We start from the raw sequence: 24,725 nt of genomic DNA, 5'->3' as shown, positions 1-24,725 counted from the left end.
TCAAAATATATTTCATTGTACTAAAGTATAATTTCAGTTCTTAGTATGCAATTAAGGTTATGTTTCTAGTCCAAATATTATTATTTTTATATAATATCGATATTTATGTGGTGTTTAAGTACTCCTTATATATATATATATTTTGTAACAATTTAAAGCATCTGATCAATGTATTGAAGTATTTACACCAAACGTAAATATATATATAATTGTTCCAGTAGCGCAGTATGTTTCAAACAAGGCAAACAAGAAGATAGAAAAGGCCACAAAGAAGGAAGAATAATTAGACTTGAATCAAATTATAACCCCAAAAGAATTACAAAGTTCTTGAAATATATTATATATAACTCTATGTTCCTTGAAAATCGATATATCTTTATAGAAATCTCATGCTAATATAAAAGCTTAAAACAAAGATATCTATATACCTGAAAACACATACTTTTAGGGTTTCCACACTGAACACCATACCACAGGTTCTTCTTTCCAACTCAAATAGATACCTGAATCATAGACGGAACCGGGGGGCGATATGTACGACCACCCTGCTCGATATCGCTTAAGCAATGCTTTGATATCATCGATGACATCGTCACTGTATCCAACTGACAAAAAACCCAAATCCTGGAGCCTGTCCGCCCATTGGATCCCCCTCTCCATCCTCTCATTATCCCCTCCATGATCACTTTCATCATCACAAGCCAAAACCCTTACTATGGTTCTGGAGCACTCCCTCTCCAACATCAACTTCTCATTGCTAGTAGTTGGGAAACTCTCTTCTAACATGTCAAAGTATGCTGTATAGAACCTCAAACATTCTTCGAAACACTTAACGAAGTCGTTTTTGTTAGTTGAAAAATCAGCCTCCTCTTCAACTATTGTGACAACCCTCGGTTTTAGGGTTTGGATAATTTTGATGACATCCATCCTTTCTTCAACACGAACTTTTCTCAATGCTCCAATACAATTCACAGCCAAAGCTTCATCTTCTTGAACCCCCAAACCCTCTTTTGTCAGGTCTCCTAACCGGTATAGGCCGCTCACGACGTTGAACTCAAAGGGCACACCCATGAGCCTTGCAAACTTCTCCATTCTTGGAGCTATCTCCTTCATAACCGACTTTGCGATGCTGGTTGTAACGACAATAGTCAGCTTTAAATTAGGCGTTTCATCGGTCCTTGTAGCTAAGGCTTCTAATAGAGTAGGCCACTGTGTACACAAAGTGTTGCTTATATCAACGATATGAATCTTGGACTCACCCTCTAAGGCTTCCAAAATGGCTCCATTTGATGCCACATGACCAAAAGTTGTCCAAGGGCTCACTTCTTGAAACTTTAGGATCAGTTTTCGGATAGAGTCGAAAGAGTGGCTCTTTTCTGCAACCGATATCAGGGTTTTGTGACAACGGTCACCGGAGTCGGTCGCCTTACAGAAGAGGGCTTGCAAGAAATAAGATGCTAACTTTTGATCACAATCTCCATATGGAGAAGCAAGCTCATTCAACATCCATAGAAGGTGATGGATCTTGGTCGAGTCCTTATCAGATAAGGCTCTGGCACACTCTGTGAGTAGTTTTGATGCCCATCTCGCGTCGGAAGCCTCGACCGAATCCGAGGATTGGTTTGCTGCAGATGTGTTGTTGCTTTGAGGCTGGTTGATGAAGTTGCTTCCTTGTGTGTCTAACTGATCAAGAATTGGATTGTTTTTTGGGTTGGAAATTGTGTGTAAGAAGCCAGCTTCATTTGAGAGGATTGAGGTTCTATCCATACGATCTAATTCAAGGCACTTGTCCACAGTTTAAACTATATGTTTGTAAGTTTATATGCGCCAAAATATAAAGACACAAGAGTATATAAATTGGAGTGGACCAACGGCACCAAGGGGGGGCATTCTTTAATTCCTCTCAACCCAAAAATAAAATAATAATAATAATAATTACTACTATTTACCAAAAAAATCAATTTTGTTTATCCTCTTAAAATAATATGGCTACGTGTGTGAAGGTTTTATTTGATGTGTATTGTCAATATATATATTATTGATGATGGTCGGTTAAATCGAGAGAGCTAAGTGAGCGATTCACCGAGTCGGGTAGATTCTTCTTACACACTCTGGAGACCGGACAAATGGTACCCGAGTTGAAAAATTTACATTAAGAGCAAAGAACGATAGTGGGGCGCTGGAAGGTTTTTCTGTGTGACCACTCTGACGCTCAAGTCAGTCAAATGTCTTTCGTATGAAAATGTATATTGAGTACTTGTGCAAAAATGTTAAATGAATTGAATGTTTTGTAATCTAGTGAGTCTGAGTATTTATAAAAAAAAAGTCAATGATGATCTTGTTTTCAGTGCTGTCACTCCTCATGGCAAGACAGCTTCCTAAGCCCTGCCCCTGTCTCGTTACAACTGACAACTGATATTACCTCTGGTCTTGTCACATCACCCCTATGTACGGTGAATGACATGCCAATGATTTCGGAGTATGGCCCTCCACACCTGTGGGCTCAAGATTGACGTCTTGTTCCGAAATGCTTAGGCAGTGATCTTGATGTGAGGATACAAACATTGTTCCTGATTCACTAAGCCTCCTTGTAATGCTCGGGCTAAGCTGAGAGCTCGAGCTTGTTTGTGGTCATTTTCCCTGGTTGTTGCGAACCTAGGGATGACTAATAAAAGAGCACTTTTCCCCCAGGGTTGGTTCTTACCCTAGATTCTCTTGTCTTTTCGACTCATCCCCGTCCTGAGTCCTCGGATGAACCGATGACATCGGTGCTTCCCGAGGTATCAATTAGTTTTATTATGTTGTCCATCAACCGTACTCATCTATGTGACCACCAATGAGGTGTCAGTCACTCATATACTATATATAAAACTTTGATATGCTTTATCACATCCAAGATAAGTGTCACCTCATTGGTAGACACAAAGGTGAGCAAGATTGGTGGACATATATAATAGCAAGATTGGTGTACATATATAAATATTAAAAACTTTAAAATGCACTAAATTCAAATATTATATTCGTAATTTTGAGACGACGACAATGATCTTTACTCTTGCGAAATAAATTGAAAGAGGTTGTTCCAATATCAACAAAAATAAATTATTTGGCTTCTTAACATGTCATACACCAAGAATATTAGAGATTCTTTCGGAAGGAAGCTGTAACTTTTGAACCCTTAGATACAACTGAGGAAAAAAATGAAAACGATCAATATCAATATTTCACCTTGTCGAAAGGGAGATTTATAATAAATAGAGGAAATAGTGATTTTTATCGCGGGTATTTTAACTAATCAATAGATCTTATTCCAATTACTCGAATTCAAAAATTTTTTGCTTTTTTTTTTCGGAATGATATGATGCCAGACATATCAGCACTACGTCAAGAATTTCGCTTAGTCTTGTCAGAAGTTCGATGAAAAGAGGAGTGAAGCAAAGAAAAAATAAATTATTTTATAAATACTTAAAGTTAAATGATAAAAAAAATCTAATTTAGGAAATTTTTTTCTTAAATAAATAAGTCCACTAATAATTATTTTATTTCATTTTCTATAGTTAAAAAAAATTATCTTAAAGTAGAAGAAATTAAAATATTTAGTATACCGTTTTACAAATGAATCAAATTAGATAAAAGAAAGCACACATTGCTCAAATAAATTAAATTTGGTTGAATGATTAATTATGGGAAATATATAAAGTTGGAGAGTTGTCTTCTCTATATCGTTTTTATCATCTATTTGTTGGCATTAGCTATGGGAAAAAATCGTGTGCTTTGTTATTTGCCCATTACCATAATTAATTAATGAAGATTCCATTGCTTGATAAGCAATACCTGGTATGTTGAAAGGCATACATCACTTCAACTTCAAATATTATTTAAAAAACTTTGATGATAATAATGAGAATAAAGATTTATTATCATTACTATTATTATTGTTGTTATTAATTAACTTTTCGTGTGTCGTGGTGAAGTCTTTTTTAAATTTTCAGAAATTTTAATTCTTCGTATCTTTTTTTTAGTGCAAAATATATTACAAATATAATCTTCCCTCCACTCCTTTTATTCAGTTTTCCATACGGTTAGATGTTATTTTTGGTTGCATGTAATTTTTAGAGGGGATAAAACCAAAACCAAATGGTACCAAATGAAGTTTATTCCGCACTAAAAAATGAGACAAGAGGACAAGAACAAAGATTTTTGTTTTATCTTCCCAATCATTGGAGAAGTGTCTATGAACTCAATTCCTCAAATTGCTTTCATAAAATAATATATACAATGACAATTCCTTCTATATGGGCCCCTTTTTGCAATGCACATTGTCTCCTTGTTTAACCCTTTACGTCGTATTTTAATATAGATACATTGATTTTTAAATTAAGACTTAACGAAAGGTTAAGCAGGCCAGCCAACATAATACATATGTATATACACATACACGAGACACTGAGAATTTACCATAAGTTTATTTGTTCGTTTTTCTAAAAAAATTATTACAGTGGGGTATATAAGATTTTTGCATAATCGTGAGAACTACTGAAGTACACACCTTTTTCTTTATTCATTACCTTCGAATAATGAATAAATAAATCGATCGAGTTTCCATGAAATAAATCTATCTACCTTATTGTGCATAAATCGAGAAATTTTCAAGTTTCTTGTTTTTTTATGAGGCGGGCTTAAATGTAAAACGACATACTTTTCTACAATCACCACCAGAACTAGAGACGCCATTTTATGGTTTACGAGAAAAATCCAGCAGCACCTTGCATATTATTATTAACGAAAAACAAATACCTGTATATAAGCAAATCAGTTTCACACTGCATTTTACTACAAATTCACAATCCAGGTATCTAAAGCACGCTTAAAACAACCATAAGAGCCTTTAGGTAGAAGCGAAACGGGCACAAAAGAGTGATGCTTCTTCGTTGACGTTATGGCTAGACTGTGATCGTCACATCTTTTCAACAACATAGTGGTGACAAAGAGATCAAACTTCTTAACCTAAATAACCACATGACATGTTTATTACTGATACAAGCATAAAGTTGGCCCCCTGGATAAGTGCAACTTTTGAAAAAGAAAGCTGTCACAGTGTTCTGCCTACTTTTCCTAATTATATTATATTAGAAAGCGTAACATGCCAGTGCCGACTTCGAGTTCCAAAATATGACTCCACATTCCACTTTTGCATGCATTTTATGCAAGTAAATAAAGTACAGAAAAAAAATACTACCCGAACAAGTTGAGTCACTAATTTTCACTTAGCCACACTCTGAATATTCAGTAGCAAGTCTCAGAGACAACCATTGGAAAGGAGAAACTCAAACAAAAAATTCACTTACCACACAGAATCTTCAACAATATCAAAATGTTAGATATGAAAAAAGATAATCATAGAAACAACCATCACAAAGTGAATGAAACTTGCCTCAGATGGCAATGATCGTCGTCTCAAGAATAATGTGTTCATTTCAGTTCCACCAGGGATAAATTTTAAAATTGTATATGTTATCCATTCAGCATTATTTGAAGTTGTAATTTTACCACTCCAACCAGCATCAGTGAAGGTATTCTTTATCACGTATAAGATAGCATCATCAGATCCTATACATTTTATGTTATGGGAAATAAATAAGAGTGTAGAACAAATAACTCATTACATCTGATACTGCATTTTGAATTTCATGAATTTAGTCAAATTTAAATAGATCCAGCTCTAGTTCCAGTTTTATACATCAATCACTAACTAACAAATTCTAAACAAGTGAACTCATGCTTCCAGCCCTTCAAGAAACCATCCACCACACATGGCTCGAGAAATCCCATGAACTGCAAATCAAAATACATCTTTGATTTCTTCAGATGTAAATCTCTTCTATGCTTTTATATTGTCCAAACTAATCTTTTACCGTGCATAAAAGTATAGCCAAAATGTGAAAGTTCCTTTTGTTACAACAGCTATTAGAAGATCACAGTTAAGAACTTCACATAACATTGTATACCTTAGTCCCATCTTCAGACCACCGTGCGCCATAAACTTCGGCAATTCTGATCTCCAACACGATTCTGTGAGGTGGAACAATATGAATGTTCAGCCAGGTACAACGAGTTAATAAGCAACTGATGACATCCAGAGAGAGCCTATTTTTTTCAGAATCTGGATAAAAATTAAAAGCCTTGTAAACTCCAACAAGTGTCAGATTCATACTTTTTCATACAGACAACCTTCTCTAGAATCAGTCACATGTTGACAGATATACTCCCCTGTAGATCCAGATCATTGAAGTTAATAATGATGTAAACTCAGTAATTCATATTAGAACTTGAGCACCAAAACTTAACTAAATGTTGGATCCCAGTTGGATTGAACTCAATAACTATCCTAACTCGCTACTCTATTACACATATGAGCAAGATATCACCCAGTTTCCACTACTCTTGTTTCATATAAGTTACAAAGAATTCATTTTTCCTTCCAATTTCTGGAAATGGAAGAATTTTTAATATCTGTAACAAAACTAGACATATTATATTTTAATTTTCAGATCAATTATAGTAATAAAAATTTAACTTGCAACCGACAGAGTTCAGAAAAACGAGGTTGAGTCAAGTTAGATCATCAGCCCAGCAAACCGTCTTGAGTATCACTATTCATAAGCTCATGAAACAGCTTGCAAGCTACTAAATATTAAATAATTATTTTATTGTCACTATAATAAGAAATGCCAAAATTAAAAAATAAACTTTTTTACTCGTAATTGCATGCAATATTTTGCATGATATATAAAAAATGAGGATAACTTTTCTAATCATCTAACCACACTCTCGATTGAAAAGATCTCATAATATCAAACTGTTTACCATTCATATAATCAACATATAATTATGATGTGACAATACCAACAACCACCCACTAAGGTTATGAGAGAGAAGAAAACATGTTAAAAATCCATTTGTCAATTCACATCAAGAATTATGACCTATCTGAAAAAGGTGAAAATAAAAAGCACAAAGTGGGAACAATCAATAAAGTTTTTCAATATTGAAAAATATTTTAGGGAAGCAGAAAAATAAAATTTATTCATGAACTCGACTCAAGATCAAGTTTTAAATTGAATAAAGACCACTGTGCTCAAGTTTGAAAATTTTCCCATCATCAAATCAGTCACAACTAATTTCAACTTCTAATCTCACCTTGTGAAGTACAAAAAACAGAACCTCAAACTCAGTTAAAGCTAGCTTCGTGAAAATTTCTAGAACAGATAAGATGACACTTTAGTTGATAGTTGTTGATCAGTCAGGAGAAAGTAAATAATCTTGAGCTCATATGCTAACAAGGTTCAATTATGAAGAAGAAGAATCAAATTGAACCGACCATTTCCACGTAAGGCACCCCAGTATCCTTTGCTGCTTCTATTGGCATGCTAGGGCCCTGGCACCAGCTGTCAAGGTCGAACTTTTTACCTCAAGCAAATAAAATATGGATACATAAATAGAGACGAACTAATGCATCATTTAACATCTACATGCACAAGTAAAATCCTATCTTGAAGCAGAGTGAGACAAGATAGAAGACACTATTCCATGAATAGTAAAATGTATTTGCAAATCATATAGAGGCATCATCCTACATGTGGATTATGTGGTTCCAAAAAGGTGGAGAGCAGAGTTGATGGTGGGGGAGGAAGTAGTTCAGGAACTGTCCCGACAGTATGAACAAAGCCCAATAGTCTTTGAATTCCTTCATAGCTCAGTCCCTGTAAGAGTAAATTTACATACAAACTACCTTTTGTTTATTGACAAAAATTCTGAGTTTGATATCAAAAGGCATAAGCATGTAAACAGTTAAGGAAAGTGTCTCGACCACCACAGCGGGCCAGGCCCAGCAAGGGAGTCCGAAGGTTCTAGTTTACAAGAGGCACACGCACGGCCGATTTAAGTCCAGGGATTAGGATTCTTTTTCTTATCTGTTTACTTTCAATTTTGATAGGATTTGGTATATAGGATCGGGTTTGTTATCTTTTCATCCTTAGGATGTGGTAGATGGTTATCATCTTTAGGATATGGTGAGCTAGGGCTCTTTTGTATTTATGTTCATCCTGCGTTGAATAAAAGGATCAACGAAATTTACAAAAAAAAAAAAAAAGTGTTCCGAGAGAATCGCGAGGTTCTCTCTATCGAGCATCACCATTATTCATACAATTGGTCGGCAAGGAAGAAAGTCTAATAAACCAAAGTGGAATCTGGATTCCACGGCTTCCTCTAGCAAGAGACCCGTTACACGGGAACGCGACAGAAAGCAAAGGTGGTTACCCAAAAAACGCAAACGCATGCTTCATATGTAGATGAAACACAGATTTTGAAACTGCATGCCATGCGTATTCCCATGCCTCTGGACCATCACAAACATGAAATGACCGGAAAAGAATGCATAAAATTGAATGGGACATTCATTCAAAAGAGTCCAAAACATAACAAGGAAGCATACTTCCAGACATTATTGAAACAAAAAGATTGAAGATGCTAGAACACTTAAGTCTAAAGACGCTCTTATCCTAATGATATAATGTTTTAAATCATGTTAACAGTCAGCTTGTTAAAATACATTTTTTCAAAAATTAATCATAATTTTCAAAAATTAATCATAATAAAAGAACATGAAAAAGAACAACCTGTTATAAACCATATCTGTGAGTGTTATTATCTGGATACACCTCTGCATCAATTAGAGTCCAACACATCATGCCTCTTATCTTCGCAAAAAAATAAGATGACATATTTCAAACACAAAATGGATTATATTTGCTAGTAACTTGTTCTAGACAAAGAAAATTTGAAAGAACTGGTCCACCCTCTTTGAATACAAATAAAACAGCTATTGTACAGCAGCTAATGCAGAGCAATTCACAAATTTGATCTTAGACCAAGGTCACAAAATAAAATTTTTCCAAGGTCAAATCCATTTGAAAGCACCCAAATAAGGATATTGCGGGCCTCTGAGGACACTCACTTGAATAACAGATGTCACAATTTGGTATGGCTGGAAAGTTGGTTTCTTGACACATATAGCAAGGACACCGTTCAAACTTTCCTTCTCTTCAGAGTAAAAGGCTCTATAGATTCGCACACCTGAAAAAATTTGGTAAATACATAATTCCGGAAAGACTTATTTTAGTTATGGCATCTTTTTTCCTCAATTCTGCAGTTCTTGATAGTTTAGCTTGGAAATAACTTTTGACAAGGCTACTGATCCATATAAAGTTCTTATTGGAATAGTCCTAACAATCACCCACCATGGAGAAAGCAGGAGCAGATTGTTCCCCAAGTAATATCTGAAAACAGCTACCTTAATATTTGTCAGAAATCATTTTTTCTCAGTTTCCAAGTTACGCAGATCATTTGTTCATACATCATGCGAGATGGAATTGAAATTGCAAAGATTAAAATGGGATTCACCTATTCACAAATGACTGGAAATGATCAAATGCGAGATGAGGTAAGATTCAAAATTAAATTGAGGGATAAAGTTGAAATGAACTTTAGTGTAAAATTTGAGTGAATTCTTGGGAGTGCTTTAAGGTCGTGAACAGTAATAAATAGCAGTGGCCGAAAAGCTTCATAGTTTACAAGTCGTCGCTGAAAAGCGAAGATGTTGACAAGAGATGAAATATCAGGATTAGATGCGTAAACACATTATTTAAAAAATGGTATATGTGCTGTAAGCACATGGACAAGAAAGCAAAAATATACTACATGTGTAATGCCACACCAAGTATGTAAACAGTTTCCCCTATTTTTTGATACTTCAATATTTACGAATCTTATACCTTATGGCACCAATAACAACCTCACAAGTACAGAGGTGAAACTTGTTTTACAGTATCAAGGAATCAAGCACACTATCAGTATCAAAGAATCCAAAGCAATACTACCTTCTTTAATATTTTCTACTCCTGGAAGAACTTTTTCAAGACCCTCTGCTTCCAACATATAATGAAATAAAGCATATTGGTGGACATCCTGATAGCCTCACAACTTAGCATGATACAAAGTTACAAACTGGGCGAAGACAAAAAGAACTGCAAGGAAAACACTAACACCTGAACTTGAAGCATCACACATTCATCGAGAAGAATTAGATTGCCAGGCTTGATTGTAGCACACAAAAAAGCTCCCTGTCATCATGTTGCCTAATAATTAGTTAAAGAATACCATGTGAAATTGAGAAGCTGTGTATTCTAATTTAAATAAGAATGATTCCCAAATAGCATTATAGGTCTTACTTTCATTAGAGCAGCACTCTCTTCCACAATCAGCTCATTCCATCAGTCTTGTTTCCTCTTGAAGGACAACACATCTTGCACGGGTGTGAGTTCTTCATTTGACACACAAGAGGATCCAGAATATATGGACTGATAAAGAGACCGGGCCACATGCTTAGATAAAGGGTACGATGGAATTCCTTTAAAATGCTCTGGAAAATTTGGTAACAGAGTCTTGCTCAAAATATATTCAACAGATGACCTAAGACGAATGATCATGGACAGAAGATTAAGTTATTAACGATTATCGAGTTTTTACGATACCTAAGTCACTGGACTTGATAGATACGCATCCATGGAGATAAACATCAGAGATTTTTTCTGAAAAGATACATTTTGGTATATAACTTCTTTGTGAAAAGCATATTATGAACCAGTTTTTATAATTCTAATCTTATTTTCATTCGTTATGACATCCATATGATGAGACTTTTTTTTGTTACAAATTCCAATCTTATTATCTTCTTGACTTCTTTCCACTTTCTTATAATGGATTCTTTTGTATGCAGCCAACGAAATGCCAACGAAAAGGATTATTTTCCATAGAAAATGAATAAAATGGAATACGAAATAAAGAAAAGAAAACAATTTGAAACCAGAGGATTCAGGAGAAAAGGAAACTGGAAAACAAAAATTTCAACAAATATCATTCTTCTCTATGAAAAACAAAATTAATTTATAATGACATAAGCATATAACTGGAAACATAAATTCGTAAGTAGAAACCAACCAGCATTCCTAAGCATGAAATGTACAATGGTATATAACAATAATATTAATAATTTTATCATACAAAAGTTCATTTACTCTAACATGTATTGATTCAAATTTCACCTCTGAAGCAACTACTACTACAGCAGATTTTTTATTAGTTCACTTTAAGGCATTTGCGTGTGTGAATTTAGACAAGCTAATATAGCCCAAAATTGCATGACACACGCACACAAGGGGTTGAGTCAGAAAGAGCCTGATACTAAATGCAGATCACAAATTGTGCTGCTTCATTATCATCAAAATTATGAAATCAAAAAAGTTGCTCATTAAGATTCAATTCAATGACCCATACAGCAAGAACAAGACTTTTACATTGATGATAGTGAGGCCTTCAACTTTACTAGCCAACTCATAGATCATAGTTCATCTCTCCTATCTCAGTTCATCTATCTAGCAGAAAAAGAACAGTTATGAAACCACGTTAGTATATGAATCGATAACATATATTCGTTTCTGAATCGGGAGGAGTTACCTCCATTAGTGGGCAGGGGATCGGAGGGGTTAGCTCTGAGAAGGTTGGCGCAGCAAGCATTTGAAAGCCCGCAGTCGATTTTCCCTCGAGTGGATGGAATCAGGGAGAACTCCATCAGCTCTTCTACGCAGTCCTGCAGTTGCACCCCGGGAGTAAATAAATGTTTAAAAGACTCGAAAAATATAATTTATGTTCGAATTTGGCTCGAAAAAAAATCGAAAATTGTTTGTTTGACTTCGGCTTGAATTCGATAAATTCGAATACGAATAATATATTTTTCAAGTCTGAAAAAATCTCAAACTTGCCCGATTTGTTTATAATCTTACATCCAACTATATATACCACAATTTTTTAATTTTCTCTATTAGCATTTCAATCAATTTAAAAATTAATAACTTTCATTTTAAAATTAAAAAAACTAATTCATTCTATAATTTTTCTATATATGATGCTAAATTGCCTATATCATGATCCATTATATTATAATATATAAAATATATGAACATTAAATTGATTAATGTTACGAGTATCGAACTTATTCTGTCAAATTATAAAAAAATAAGGCAACGGGGCACTAATAATAATAATAATAATAATCAACTTATAATTAGAAACTATTGCCAAAATAACTAGTTTAGAAATTCACATTTTCAAATTATTCGGTTTTTTTATCAAACAAAGAAAAAATAATAAATAAAAACATAAAATAAATAAGAAATTTAAAATAAACTATTGGCCGCTGTCCTGAATTTTGGCCCCTTAAAGATTTAGAAGCGGGGCCCTGGTTTGAATCCACGGCCCATGTTTAAAATTTGGGGCTGGTTTTTCAGATCTCAGACCATTTAATAATTAAAAGCAGGGACAGGGTCCTGATTCAGGACCCTTGAAAATTTAAGGCCGGCCCATTAATTAATTTTTTTTAAAAAGGTTAAAGCCCCTTGAACAATTAAAACCAGGGACCTCGAACAATTAAATCCCGGCCCCTTATCATAAGTAGTACAACAAAATTAAAATAAAATTAATTTGTTATTGGTAAATTTATTTATTTTTTGTATTTATTTAATTAAAATAATTTGGATTTTCACAAAATTTCATGAAAAAATTGATTAATTCACTGAAACAGTTGTGTTCCTCAATATATCACAGAAATCACTCCCAATTTTGATAAAAAAAAATCGACAGAAAATGATTCGGACGAGGATGTTATGGTTCAGTTTTGGCTTCGCTTCTGCGTCGGCGACTATTGGTCATTTTGTGTACAAAGATCTCTCGTTCAATCGCAATTCTATCGCCTCACAAGTAGGATTCTAATTTACAACCCCCAAATTGTTTGCATATTTAATACTGAATTTATGGAGCTGGATTTGGTCTAATTTGTATCTTTTTTGTGCCTTTTTGTGAGCGCAGATGAAGGAGAGGTTTAAATCGTTGGACAGCAGGGTTTCCAATCTTGAATCAGCCTTTTCCAGCAAAACCGATGCACCTCGGGTACGATTTTTCATTCTTTAGCAATTTTTCAATTTTTTACCTTTTTTCCTGTGTTAGAATTCGGATATACTAGAGTCAGACTGTGTGAGTTGGAACTTGGCTTTATTATATAGTCCATGTTGGAAATGAAAGATGATACGTTTCATTCTTTAGGCAATCTATGTATATGTTTGTTAAAATCTAATAAGATATCATATATCCTGATTCGAAATAAGTGGAATCCCATTCTTTACATAAGAATCTATGAAAACAGATATCTCAGTGTTCGGTCATCTTCCAAATAAAAAGAGTTGTTGAGGCACACCTATGCAAGTGACTAGTGTGTGGATGGAGTTGGGAAGACTCCATTTGCTATTGGAAAATGCAAATATTTTGTGAGTTTTGATGCACAGTTACGAAATTACAACTGTGATATTAAATCTCTGTCCGCTCTCACACCAAGAACTTCACACCCGTGAAACTTCCTTTTTTTTTAAAAAAAAAATCAATAACCATTTGAAACCAGAACTTAGCCTGAAATTATTGCTTCTTCTCTCACTTCTATTGCTTGAAGCTTCTTCTAAAGCCCCAATCTTCAAGAACCTGATTGTGTTTTATCCTACCAACAAGCCACTTTATCCCATGTTCGGGAGTTGGGTCAGGGAACTCCTCGCAGGCATCATCATCAAAAAGGTGCAATTATCTCTGCATATGCCCAGCATCATGATTATCATAGCCGATAAGTTGCAAATATTAAATAAACTTTTCACACCATGAAACAATTTAATCTGTTGAAGAATATTTCAGTATTGGAGTAGATGGGGTTATGAATTGTCCGTCAATTTAAATAAATATAGCCGCCTTTTCTATCTGCATAATGTTTCTAGCAAATGTTGTAGTTATATGAGCAAACTACACAAAAAACCAACCCTGCCTAAAATATTAACCAGACTGAATTAGATACACTTATAAATGTTCTTCCAATCATGTATGACTCTCATTCTTACCATCTAGAAATTAGATTGGTTCGATTAAGTTGTGGAAATCGTGTCAAGCATTGAGAAATCTAGATCAGTCGTCTTTTCATCCCCTCTATTCACTTAGCATGTGCTTGTGCCAACATTTCATCATATGTTGGTCACATTTATTCCAATATGGACCCTGTGGCCTTTGTACAGACAGGGAAAGCGATGATGTTGAGGAGTCAAATAATGTGACGATATGCGATCATTTGTGTGATTGTAGGTTTTTTTATTTGCATGTTTTAACATGAATTTTAGTAAACACAATCACATAGAGTGATTATTATCTTGTAATGACTGATTTCATACTCTTCATGTGTAGCTCGTGGGGTCTTTTAATGTGTCTTGCATCTTGCAGGTTGAAGAAACTGTTGGATGAAGCTTCGAACTTTTGCAGTTGATGTATACACTCTTGGCAACTAATGCATAATCGAACCTAAGCTGTAATTTCCCTGTGACTACCACCGACCCTTTATTAAAGTTTCTTCTTATCAAGCTCGTGATTTTGTAGCAGATTGATTCATCATCAACATTTGCGATCGATTTGTTGAAAAGAAAAACAAAAAAGTGTGCTATTGACGAGGTCCACAACCTAAATTATCCCTCTCTCAAAAGTTTTTAGTTTTTTTATGGTTTTGTTTCAACTTCCATTCTAATCTTGCACGTCTATCCACCAAAAACTATATATGTATTTGGTTCTACTACATTATACTAGAACTATTTTTTCTTAATAAAATATTCTTAATACAAGTCATGGCAGTGTTTTATCACAATTATTAGTAAACAAATTAAATGAATCACATCTAACATGAAATGTGGAACATAAGGAAGATGGATCGGATCGTACGCATTTTTTCTTCAGTTTCATATCCATTCTTTGCTTCAGTCAGACTGAAATAAGTTGGATTACTCGGCCATTAACCTTTTATTTGTTCTTGTAACAGTTAATGATACAAAATGAATCTTCTGCAATCCTTTACAACTCACACAATCTCTTCTCCTTCTTAAATATCTGGACTACAAACGCTTTGTGTATGTAAAAACTATACCTAAGTTTCCATTCTTCTACAATCCTTTATTTTGTGCCTTTGTCACGATCTAAAACGCTGCTGGAAAAGAGAGATCACGACAAAGACACAAAATATGTTGTTTTAAATGAGTTTAGTAATTGATAGACAAAATTGCAAGGAGTTTAACGATGTATTTTTTAAGTAACTGATAGAATACATAATGGAAACAAAACAAAATTAATCATATATATATTTGCAACCATTGATATAAGAATAAGTTTAGTAAAAATGTCACATTTATTTAATAGAATTTATCACAGTTAGTAATAAAGAAAGATAAGTTATTATAAAAATGAGAATGACTTTCTTTGAAATATAAAATATTATCGAAAAAATTCGAACATGGTTTGGCCATTACACGATTGCTATCATGCCGAAAATGTGTCTTACGACTAGCTTCAATGACATTTCATACACAAAGTTTGGCCATTTGACAAGTCAAAAAGAGCACTATATATATTCATGGGAACTTCATACCAATGGTGGATTGATTTCAATGTGAGGAATGCCTGCCTGGATTTATTGTTACAATTCAAACAACCTTGGTACCTTATTACACTAATCTAGAGTAACTACATCTTATCTTAACTACTAGAAGCACAAAATGTATAAAATATTACCCCCCACAATGGACAAACATGTTACAAGGACGAGGTTCAAAGTAACGACATGTAGAGCCTTTTACCTTTGCTGAAACAGATGAACTCCTGTCCAATAACTCTGTTTTTAACTATTATCCCAGGCCGGTTCCAACGGCCCCTAGATCAATGAATGGGGAAAGTCGAGGGTGGAAGAATGGTACTGGCTAAGTCTTCATTCACTTTAGGGAGGGGAGGCATCTTCTTCATTGTCTGGCCCATGCCGTTCAAGCTGTGGACATTTCAGATGATATATTATTAACCAACATGAAGGAATAAATAGCTATCAAGACAGCAAAATAAAAAGAGAAATTAAATCTAAAACTACGGATAAAGAGATGATTTTAAGGCTTATAACACTCAAGAAACTCGTTGAATGTGAAAGTTGATCCAAAACACAGCAAAAGGGTCTAAAGTCGATCTTTTAACACTCGTTAGATGGGATTCTTAGGCTCCTAACTTGATTAAACATTGAATTTCAATCTTAGGCAACATCTTCAAGATAACTCTTTGGTTACTGAAAATCATAGCACATTGGTAAACAAAACAAGAATACAGCACAAGGAATCAACTAATTGCGTACTTGTTCAATATTTTGTAAATGTTCTCTCGAGCTTGATTCAGAAGTCCGATGTTTTCGTCTATCTGAAAAATGAGAGAAATTGCATTCAACTTTTTCTCGCAAAAAAATCACCATTTCAACTTGTAATAATTATATCTGTGTTATGTTGGAAATACAACATACACGAAGAAAAATATCATGAATGATTGCCCTGTAAAATGCACATCGGTGGGTAAAAATTTTCTCAACTATTTTTGCAAAATGTTATGCACCTGATGAGAAGCAAGATTCGAAGATATCTGTTTAAAGGCCCAAGAATTTTGCTCAATAAGCCGTCGAGTGACACCAGTGACATCTGCATATAAATCATCAATGTCTAAAGAAGCTGAGAGGTTAATTTCAATGTAACAATAAGTTCAATATCGATCTTCTAATATATAAGTTTAATGTTTCAAGTAGCAAGTTTTCTTGTGCTTTTAAAAGAAAAGAGTGCTGCAGCATCAGTCTTGACACTAGCATTAAATCTCTTCTCTAACCTCGAAGAAGAATGGTTTCTACATAATATTAGAAAATATGACTATGCGGTGTTAAAGAAGTTCTGTTTTGCTCAATCTAAAAGCCATTATCAATCAGTACTCAGTAGCATCATAGCCGCGCCTTCAACAACACATGCATAACTCGTTAGAATCTTGATTCAATTGTTACATAATACTAGAGATGCAACATTTAGTATTCTGTATTTTTCAATGAAAGAATAGTCGTCTCTTAGCTAGGGTCTCTAGGCACCCTCTTGGATCTCGATATATAGCTCTCATCTGGACTACCATGTTTCATAAATCCGAATTAGTACAAATAAACTTATGTTCGAATTCAACATATTCTGAGCGATTCTGCTTGCTACTATTTGGCGTCCATGATCTTTCGAAATTGACTTAACGTTTTTCTTTTCCAATAAGCATGGCATGTTTTTTAAGCTTTCAGACTTTTTTTTTAAACGAAGCTTTCAGAACTTTGATAATACAAAACTTCACTTTTTATGCACATAAATATCGATTTCACATCTACTCCAAACCATATCATCATTAACCACTACCATGTTAACTAATTAGAATAACCGCTACTAAACATTGGAAATAGAATACAAGTACATATTCTCCCAGTCATTCAACATATGATACGTTTTTTAGCTTGTTGGATAAAATTTTAAAAGATAATTGTAGAGCATCAGTTAAGGATCATTAAGCCCATTCCCTAAAACTCTTTTCCATATCAACTGATCCAGTCTCATCTCAAATCCCATTTGGTCTTCGCAATTAATTTTCAATATTGCATTACTTTTCAACATTGATCAGCAAGACCCATCAAGTTTAAAAAGTTTAAACTTCTTGAATATCCGTGCTACAAACATTTGGTGTATGTAAAAACTACACCAAGCTTTCATTCTTTTTTCCAAAACACAAGTGCAAAAAATTTTAGTTCCCTAAATTTGTGGCTATTTCATCTGAAAAATTCTTTCTTAAGTCATAATAGTAGCAAAAGCATCTAAAATGCTGCAGGAAAAGAGAGATCCTGACAAAGACACAAAATATGTCTATTGTGCATAGTCCTTGCAAGTTGCGACTACCTGATATGGCACATCTTATGATTTATTAACTTCTAACAACCACGATGTTCTAATAAAAAAATGTTCCTACCATTGTATGATATGCCATCATCATAGCCATCAGAAGCCAATCCTGAAGCATGAGAAAAACCCGACTGGATGGCGAAACGAGAAGGCTTTGGTGAAGAATCAACTACCTTTTCCTGAGAAAATAATGTAACAGTTCCCTTGAGCTTCTGAAGTCTAGTAAGAATCAATGAAGAGTCCACAATGACAAAAACAAGGGTTGTTAAAAGACTAAATAGGGGAAAAAAATTAACGATTGTAAGATTAGCCTCATCTTAATTGGTGATTGCAATTACTCATAACTTAAGGCAAATTTTTGTACATATCATATGGATTTACTATATCCTCAAATATCAAGGACAGTACAAATTAATGAAGAAATGATGACCAAAACACCCACGAATACTGTAAGAAAAGTTTGTGAATGCTCAATTTTCTCCAAATGAAGGTCCTACGTCACCATGTATCCACGGTTAAAAAATGACGAGTTCCTAAATGTAAACTGTAAGAATGGGGTGTTACAGATCGAACCTACAGGTAATAATACCTCTGTGCGAGTAGAAAGTGAATATTTATTCGTATCACATGAAGGAAACACAAATTTTATCGACGCATTGTCTAGAGGGGAAATTTGAGATGGAAATAGTAGGCTTAAACATTAACCATTAACATCTTAATTTTTTCATTGAATTTCTAATGGCACGCTGAGAGCATGAGCTATTTCTCTAGTAACCTGTAACAAATATACATCCAATGACTGTCTAGAGTAACATATTAAATTCAATAACGAACTAAAGAAAAAGCACAAACCTTTCTTTCTTTGCTTTTCCTTACATTGAAATCATCTTTCCTTCTCTTGGTGATTTCTTTCTTCTGCAGGCATGAATAGATCACTCAAGATAAGTACAAAATGAAATGCCAAATTTGTGTTAATCTATTAATAAATTTGTAAAACCAACTTAAATCGTCAAGTGCACATCATCTCAGGAGTGCGGAATTCTTGATTGATACATTACATGCTCATGAACTTCTTCTCAATCTCTTCCAAGTTCCAACGAATCGTAACAACAAACACAGAAAAGACACAACTATCCAAACATTCCTAGAACTTAAACCACACAAAGCTAAATTACTATTTCACCCATCAAACAAAAGAAACTCAAAAAATTTCAAGAAATTATAGGAAAAAAGATATAAAAAAATAACAGTTCGATATGAATCTTGTCAGTCAATGGGGTGAAATCCCACAAATGACAAGGGTGAGGATCCCATATCCCCTATTTTCAAAACTTGAGCATAAATTGGCTATTGAATGGCATAGTAATGCACTCTACGCTCATGTTTAGCAATAGAGAGCACAACCGCAGTTGATCTCAAATAAATCTAGGTCTAAAATTAATAAGATGATGAATAAAAATTAACCGTCATCCATCTGCAGCGCAATGCCACATCGCGAACTGTCTTGTTTTTTAGCTGCTGAGCGATCTTCGCATAGCGGATAATGTTTGACTCAGAGGCGTATCTGCAATGTGTTTGTTGTAACACGGAAAAATAAGCAAAATAATTGCCTTTGGGCAAGTGTATCAAAATAATTCTCATGAGAAGTTATTTCTCTTTACCAAGACTCAGATAGTCTGAAGGCTTGATAGAGAGACAAAAACAACAAATATTAAAGATTAGCGGCAAAAGCATTTAAAACCTAAAACATTGCTTTTCATCTACAGTTATTTTAGATGTAAACTCGAATTCGATATGCTGTTTCAAGCAATCAAATGGACATCTTTGAACAATTTTCTAATATCCCTGGCACATGTCTTGGATATATAACATTCAAACTGTCATTCCATTACCTGACTTTGATACTTTTGTTAACAGTCAGTCTATTTCACACATAATACTTCATATCGCTGAATATTTTTCTCCTAGTTAACAAAATAAAGAATACCATGTTGGGTGAATGTTTGTGTTGTATGAACTCTTGAAAACCCCATCAATAATTTCCATTTCACTAGTAACCAAGAATACCAAATTCTTAAGCACAAGAAGTCCAGCCCCAAACTACACTGCGTTAATAGTTCATTTCTGCATATTCATACATCTAAATTTGAATGAAATTGTCCTACTCTCACTCTAATCCCCTCCCCTTCTCACTCCGAATGCTGAACTACTATGAAAGCAAAAGAAAAGAAACTTTATCTGCATTAATAATAGATCTAAATCAGTAAAAGAATTTATAAAAAAAAAATTTCCAAGACGCGACTAATAACTACAGTTGATGTGGTTGGTGATGAGAAAGGCCGTTTAATGATTATCCAGTCAGATTTTGTTGACATGAAAAGCAGACGAAAAGAAAGTACAGGGAACTTAGCAACTAAGAAACAAACACATCAAAAAAACCAAAGAAATTAAAATATAAAAAATATCTACCATAAGTCCATATTCGAAATCCCTCTCAATAAATGATCTAAAATCTATCACACAAATCCCATTACTTATTCCAATAAAAACAAGAAAATCCTAACAAATAGAATCAAACAATTTCCAAATCTCGACAAACAGCAGCAGCATCAAGAATTTAAGAAATCCAACAGAAAAACTCTTTAATCGAATAGTAAACTTCCAAAGAAAAATCAAGGAATAAAGATCCAAATCATCTCACTTGGCCAAACCTTCCTCCAACATAGTTTGTTCCTCAGGAGTCCACTCCATAGAAATTGTCTGCTGATGCTGAAAAGTTGGCACGCCCCACTCCCCACTAACCGGGCTTCCATTGTATGGAGACACGGAGCTATGCCCTTGTTGTGTCCCTTCTTTATATGCCCCACTCGAGCTAGCCATCAAAAACTAACTACACATATGAACAAAAAAAACAGAAAATCTCAAGAACCAAGATTGAAAATCCCAACAAAAGAGGAAATCTCAAGGCATACCGAAAAAAATGAAGAATCTTTTCACCAAGAAAACAAGAATTGAGGATCGCCTGGATTGGAATAATAGTTGAGCAAAAAGATTATTCTTTTCAGTTTGAGGAGGGCTCTAAGCTACTGAATTGAAGGACTTTAAGAGTGTGAAGGGCCAAAAAAAGCAAGAAGGAATCTTGAAGTGCGCTTAGCAAGGGTGTAGTATGCGAACTGAAGCAATTTTTTTTGGTATGGCTATTTATATATTTTGGTTGCATGCGTGTGTGAAAATGGGACCTGAGATTTTGTTATTTTCCAAAACCGATTCGACACTGTAGAAACCGTTCGTATCTGGGTCTGGGATTTTTGGGGAAGATTGTGCTCATTTTAGCTGCTTATCCATCCACAAATCTATTTAACATAAAAAAATATTATATGCTTGCAAAATATGTACTTTTTTATACAAATTTATGTCCTTTTAGGACAAAATTACATGTAAAACTGATAATAAAAAATGAATATCTTTAGATTGTGCTGGATATGTGTGTGTGCGGGAGTGGGCTCTGACACATTGACAGCATCTTCCTTATTTTTTACTTTGGAAAAGAAAGTTTTGTTCTTTTTGCTTTTGGCATTGTTGGTTTTGTGTGACATTTGTTGTGTACTTGGAATTTTTAGCTAATATTTTATAGAAATTGAAAGAATTTTATATAAATATGTTTTAGAAAAATAATAATAGTTGGATGTGTTAAAGAAATAAAAATATGCCATATGGTAAATTATGAGCAGTGTTATTGGCTGGGGTAAAGATTTCTGCTCTGAACTTCCATTTAGGGATGACAAATCCGTCTACGTCCTTCCCATTGTCATCCATATTTCTTGTCAATGTTATTTTCTTTTAAGAAAAGAGAAATGTATATTACATATGTGAGTGGAAAAATTTAAATTTACAGTACCACTACTGATGTGGACATCATGCGACTATGATTGTATATACTTATTTATTTTTAAAATAAAATAAATGTAAAATAGCTGATACTGCGTAGCTACAAGTGCGTTCTCCTTTTCAATGCAATGATCATTTTTATGATTTATCACGTTATAAAAAATAAATTTGAGGAAATAATAATAATAATTACTGTTTTATGGCACACATATTAATTTTTTTATATTTTTATTAGGATTTGATTGATATTTATAGACTAGTAATTAGATAAAATTTACTGAGATAGTTTAAACTTTTAGAAAAATTTTAAAAAAATCGTATAAAAATGTACAAAAAATAATAATAAACTTATGCCAACGAAGTTAGCTGACAAATATTAAGAATGAAAAAATTGTAAAAATAAAATTTTGTATACCAAAGTTATTTAATATGAGATGCTCAACTTTAATAATATAATATAAATAATATATAAATATTAATGTTACCAATATTTTGTGCTTGAACGTGAGTTTGAAATGCTTTCAGTTTGTTTTAGTCTTTCAAAAATATGAATTACTAGGTTTCCTCTTAGGTTGTTATAACCTAAATTCATGATTGATTTACTTGGTTCAAAATTTATAATTAATTTATATGTATAGATATATCACAAAAACTTTACCGTGTCATGGTTTAATTTTGTGATACGAATCTCCAATTCGACTCATGAAAAATTTATTTTTTATGTCTGAATGTTTTAAATAAATATTGTGTAACATATGACGATTTGAGTTAAAATCATTTTTCTCTCTCAAAAGTATATTTTATAATATCATTATAAACATGAATCAGATTGACTCACGTCACAAATAGAAATATGTGATATCCTTTGATACATAGATACACACACAATATAGATGATGTGGACTGTAAATCCCAAATGCACGTGGACGGATCTTTGAGTTATCAGCCCAAGGGCATGTATACACCACTAGTCACTGTCTATTCGGTTATCGACCGAAAAAAATAGACTTATAACTGATTTTATTTTCGAATAAACGAACCAATCAAAATATTCATAGAAATTGAATTAACTGAACCGATTTTCAAATCGGTTATTTCGGTCCTAATATTTTTTTATAAAATGCGAATTTTAACACACAAAAAAAACAATGGAGAGCTTATAAATAATAAGTAATGTTGAACAAAAAATATCAATAACAAATAGAAAAATTGAAGATAAATCATTGGATGAATGAATTTTCTTCTAATGTATGAAAAGTTGGGCTTCTTTCTAATGTATTTTTAATGTACATGTATATATATATATACCTAAATCGAACCGAATTAACAGATTGTTTAAATCGAATCAAATTTCTGAATTAATTCGGTCTAGACCGCAAAGTTGTAGCGGGCTAGATTTAATTAATTCGGTCTAATCCGAATTCAGAAATTTTGCACACCTCTACTACCAACAAAGTTGGAGCGGGCTAGATTTAAATAAAAAGACATGTTATACCAGATTCGAGAGTGGAGACAAGATTGGATATATAATATATTTTATTACTGTTGTTATTTGTATTTCACTTTAAAATTAAATTTTATAACACATCAACGGGAGTGTGGATAATATAAATTAGAGTGTTTTCAAATATCCATGAGAAAAAAAATTTTAAAAAAATATTTGATCAAAATTTTTTTTCTAACTATCTTTTTGGATCTTACGAGGACAAACCCAAGCCCACTTATTATACGTTTATTGTTCGGATGGGCCTGATGACTAGGTCTGTTATTACTTCCGAGTCCACAACCTATTACTACAATTAAAAAAAAAAAAAAATTAATGCAAAGGAACTTGTCAAAAAATTGGAGGTAGTAAACTATTTTCCTTGATAAATCCAGCATCAGAAATAATGGATTTTCTGCATACTGTGCTATTCTCCGATATACGATCTTTCGAGGTGAAAACAATGGATTTTCTGCATACTATCACTCCTACGCTAGATCATGAGAATGGCCACCAAACGAAGCTGACTCGCGATTTCGAATTTTTTGTAAGTGGAGAAATCTTATCTTGTAAAGTTTATGACCTGACCATGTGAGATAACTTTCTTAATACAGCTTCACATGGAAACTCAGTAGTTCCCTCTATTTGGAAGTTGTAACTTGTCTACCAGATTGAACTTTTTAAGACAAAAATGGTCTAGAATATAAATACTTTAAGTTAACTCATATCAACTTTTCATAGTACCCAATTAGATCAATACCAAGCATCGATCGGAACTTGGTCAGTCCAATTTCCTTACTTGGATTGATATTCATATTGGCCAAAAGTCAGATAATATTTTCTAAATTGAAATATGAAAGCATAGGCATCGTTTTTCTTCTATACTTCAAGAGAAAAAGGATACCAAACATAGTAGCGCTTCTAGTGTTCCATTTGAAATAGTTCAGCAATTTCTCGAATAAAACATAATAATTTACACTTATTAGGATTGTAATTCGGATAATAATGAGTGAAACGATTCTAGGGGTGTCAAAATGCGACACGACCAATCAACCCGACACGACCCAACACGAAAAAAATCAGGTTTGGGTTGGAGTTTTTCGGGTTCGGGTTGGGTGGATTCGGGTTAGTGCCAACCGCGAACTTTTTTTTTGAAAATATTACCTATATTTTTATATATTGTATGTTTGAACAAAATTGATTGTATATTTATATGATAAATTTTCATCATTTAATATTTATTTTGCATATTTTTATTTTTTTAACAATTTTTTATTTGATTTAGTAAATATACTTTTAATTTTCTACGATTAAACTTTCAAATTTAAATCGGAAATTTTGTTATTATGTGTTTAAATTAAAATATTATTATTATTTTTTATTTTTTTGAATTT

The 24,725-nt window shown here is 33.4% G+C and overlaps 4 protein-coding genes across 9 annotated transcripts in view; 1 reads left to right on the top strand and 3 right to left on the bottom strand.

Moving 5' to 3' along the window:
- Positions 1-294: 294 nt before the first annotated feature.
- On the bottom strand, positions 295-1,797 carry LOC140967627 (protein SHORT-ROOT-like). The gene has a single exon (XM_073428247.1). It carries the CDS (start codon positions 1,765-1,767, stop codon positions 445-447), a length of 1,323 nt encoding a protein of 440 aa, XP_073284348.1. The 5' UTR covers positions 1,768-1,797; the 3' UTR covers positions 295-444.
- Positions 1,798-5,568: 3,771 nt separating this feature from the next.
- On the bottom strand, positions 5,569-11,724 carry LOC140967467 (uncharacterized). Of its 2 annotated transcripts, XM_073428000.1 has the most exons (9): positions 10,593-11,724; positions 10,290-10,480; positions 10,107-10,181; positions 9,939-10,026; positions 9,017-9,135; positions 7,638-7,814; positions 7,382-7,448; positions 6,009-6,163; positions 5,569-5,835 (listed from the first exon to the last, which is right to left on the bottom strand). In XM_073428000.1, exons 2-6 carry the CDS (start codon positions 10,293-10,295, stop codon positions 7,800-7,802), a joined length of 303 nt encoding a protein of 100 aa, XP_073284101.1. In that variant the 5' UTR covers positions 10,296-10,480; positions 10,593-11,724; the 3' UTR covers positions 5,569-5,835; positions 6,009-6,163; positions 7,382-7,448; positions 7,638-7,799. The 2 variants fall into 2 exon arrangements, 1 of the variants encoding a protein (XP_073284101.1); XR_012173584.1 differs by lacking the exons at positions 9,939-10,026; positions 10,107-10,181; positions 10,290-10,480 and having other exon boundaries at positions 7,638-7,763; positions 8,320-9,135; positions 11,575-11,724.
- Positions 11,725-12,669: 945 nt separating this feature from the next.
- On the top strand, positions 12,670-14,663 carry LOC140967569 (uncharacterized). The gene is made up of 3 exons (XM_073428174.1): positions 12,670-12,873; positions 12,982-13,062; positions 14,422-14,663. The coding sequence occupies exons 1-3, from the start codon at positions 12,760-12,762 to the stop codon at positions 14,440-14,442; spliced, it is 216 nt and encodes a 71-aa protein (XP_073284275.1). The 5' UTR covers positions 12,670-12,759; the 3' UTR covers positions 14,443-14,663.
- A 906-nt stretch (positions 14,664-15,569) lies between these two features.
- The window catches only part of LOC140967554 (uncharacterized), a 60,759-nt gene continuing 51,603 nt past the window's right edge, over positions 15,570-24,725 (bottom strand). Inside the window, exons 1-8 of one of the 5 annotated variants that reach the window (XM_073428155.1) lie at positions 20,933-21,409; positions 20,662-20,850; positions 19,425-19,524; positions 18,813-18,875; positions 18,028-18,139; positions 16,606-16,688; positions 16,355-16,416; positions 15,570-15,994 (exon numbers count right to left, since the gene is read on the bottom strand). In XM_073428155.1, coding sequence (XP_073284256.1) covers positions 15,898-15,994; positions 16,355-16,416; positions 16,606-16,688; positions 18,028-18,139; positions 18,813-18,875; positions 19,425-19,524; positions 20,662-20,840 — 696 coding nt within the window. In that variant the 5' untranslated portion in view covers positions 20,841-20,850; positions 20,933-21,409 and the 3' untranslated portion in view covers positions 15,570-15,897. The other 4 variants (XM_073428150.1, XM_073428153.1, XM_073428154.1 and 1 more) reach the window with 4 other exon arrangements.

Source organism: Primulina huaijiensis, unplaced genomic scaffold (genome assembly GCF_012295235.1).
Source record: "Primulina huaijiensis isolate GDHJ02 unplaced genomic scaffold, ASM1229523v2 scaffold25443, whole genome shotgun sequence".
NCBI classification, from domain to species: domain Eukaryota; kingdom Viridiplantae; phylum Streptophyta; class Magnoliopsida; order Lamiales; family Gesneriaceae; genus Primulina; species Primulina huaijiensis.
The sequence above is the reverse complement of the archived record's forward strand: the minus strand, read 5'-3'. Positions and strand labels throughout refer to the sequence as shown.

Coding starts and splice junctions, on each gene's coding strand:
- LOC140967627 (XM_073428247.1), bottom strand. CDS start 1,767: ATGGATAGAACCTCAATCCTCTCAAATGAAGCTGGCTTCTTACACACA.
- LOC140967467 (XM_073428000.1), bottom strand. Junction 10,027..10,106: donor GTGTGATGCTTCAAGTTCAG/GTGTTAGTGTTT, acceptor TGAGGCTATCAG/GATGTCCACCAATATGCTTT. Junction 9,136..9,938: donor AGTAGAAAATATTAAAGAAG/GTAGTATTGCTT, acceptor AAATTTTTTCAG/GTGTGCGAATCTATAGAGCC.
- LOC140967569 (XM_073428174.1), top strand. CDS start 12,760: ATGATTCGGACGAGGATGTTATGGTTCAGTTTTGGCTTCGCTTCTGCG. Junction 12,874..12,981: donor GCAATTCTATCGCCTCACAA/GTAGGATTCTAA, acceptor TTGTGAGCGCAG/ATGAAGGAGAGGTTTAAATC. Junction 13,063..14,421: donor GCAAAACCGATGCACCTCGG/GTACGATTTTTC, acceptor TGCATCTTGCAG/GTTGAAGAAACTGTTGGATG.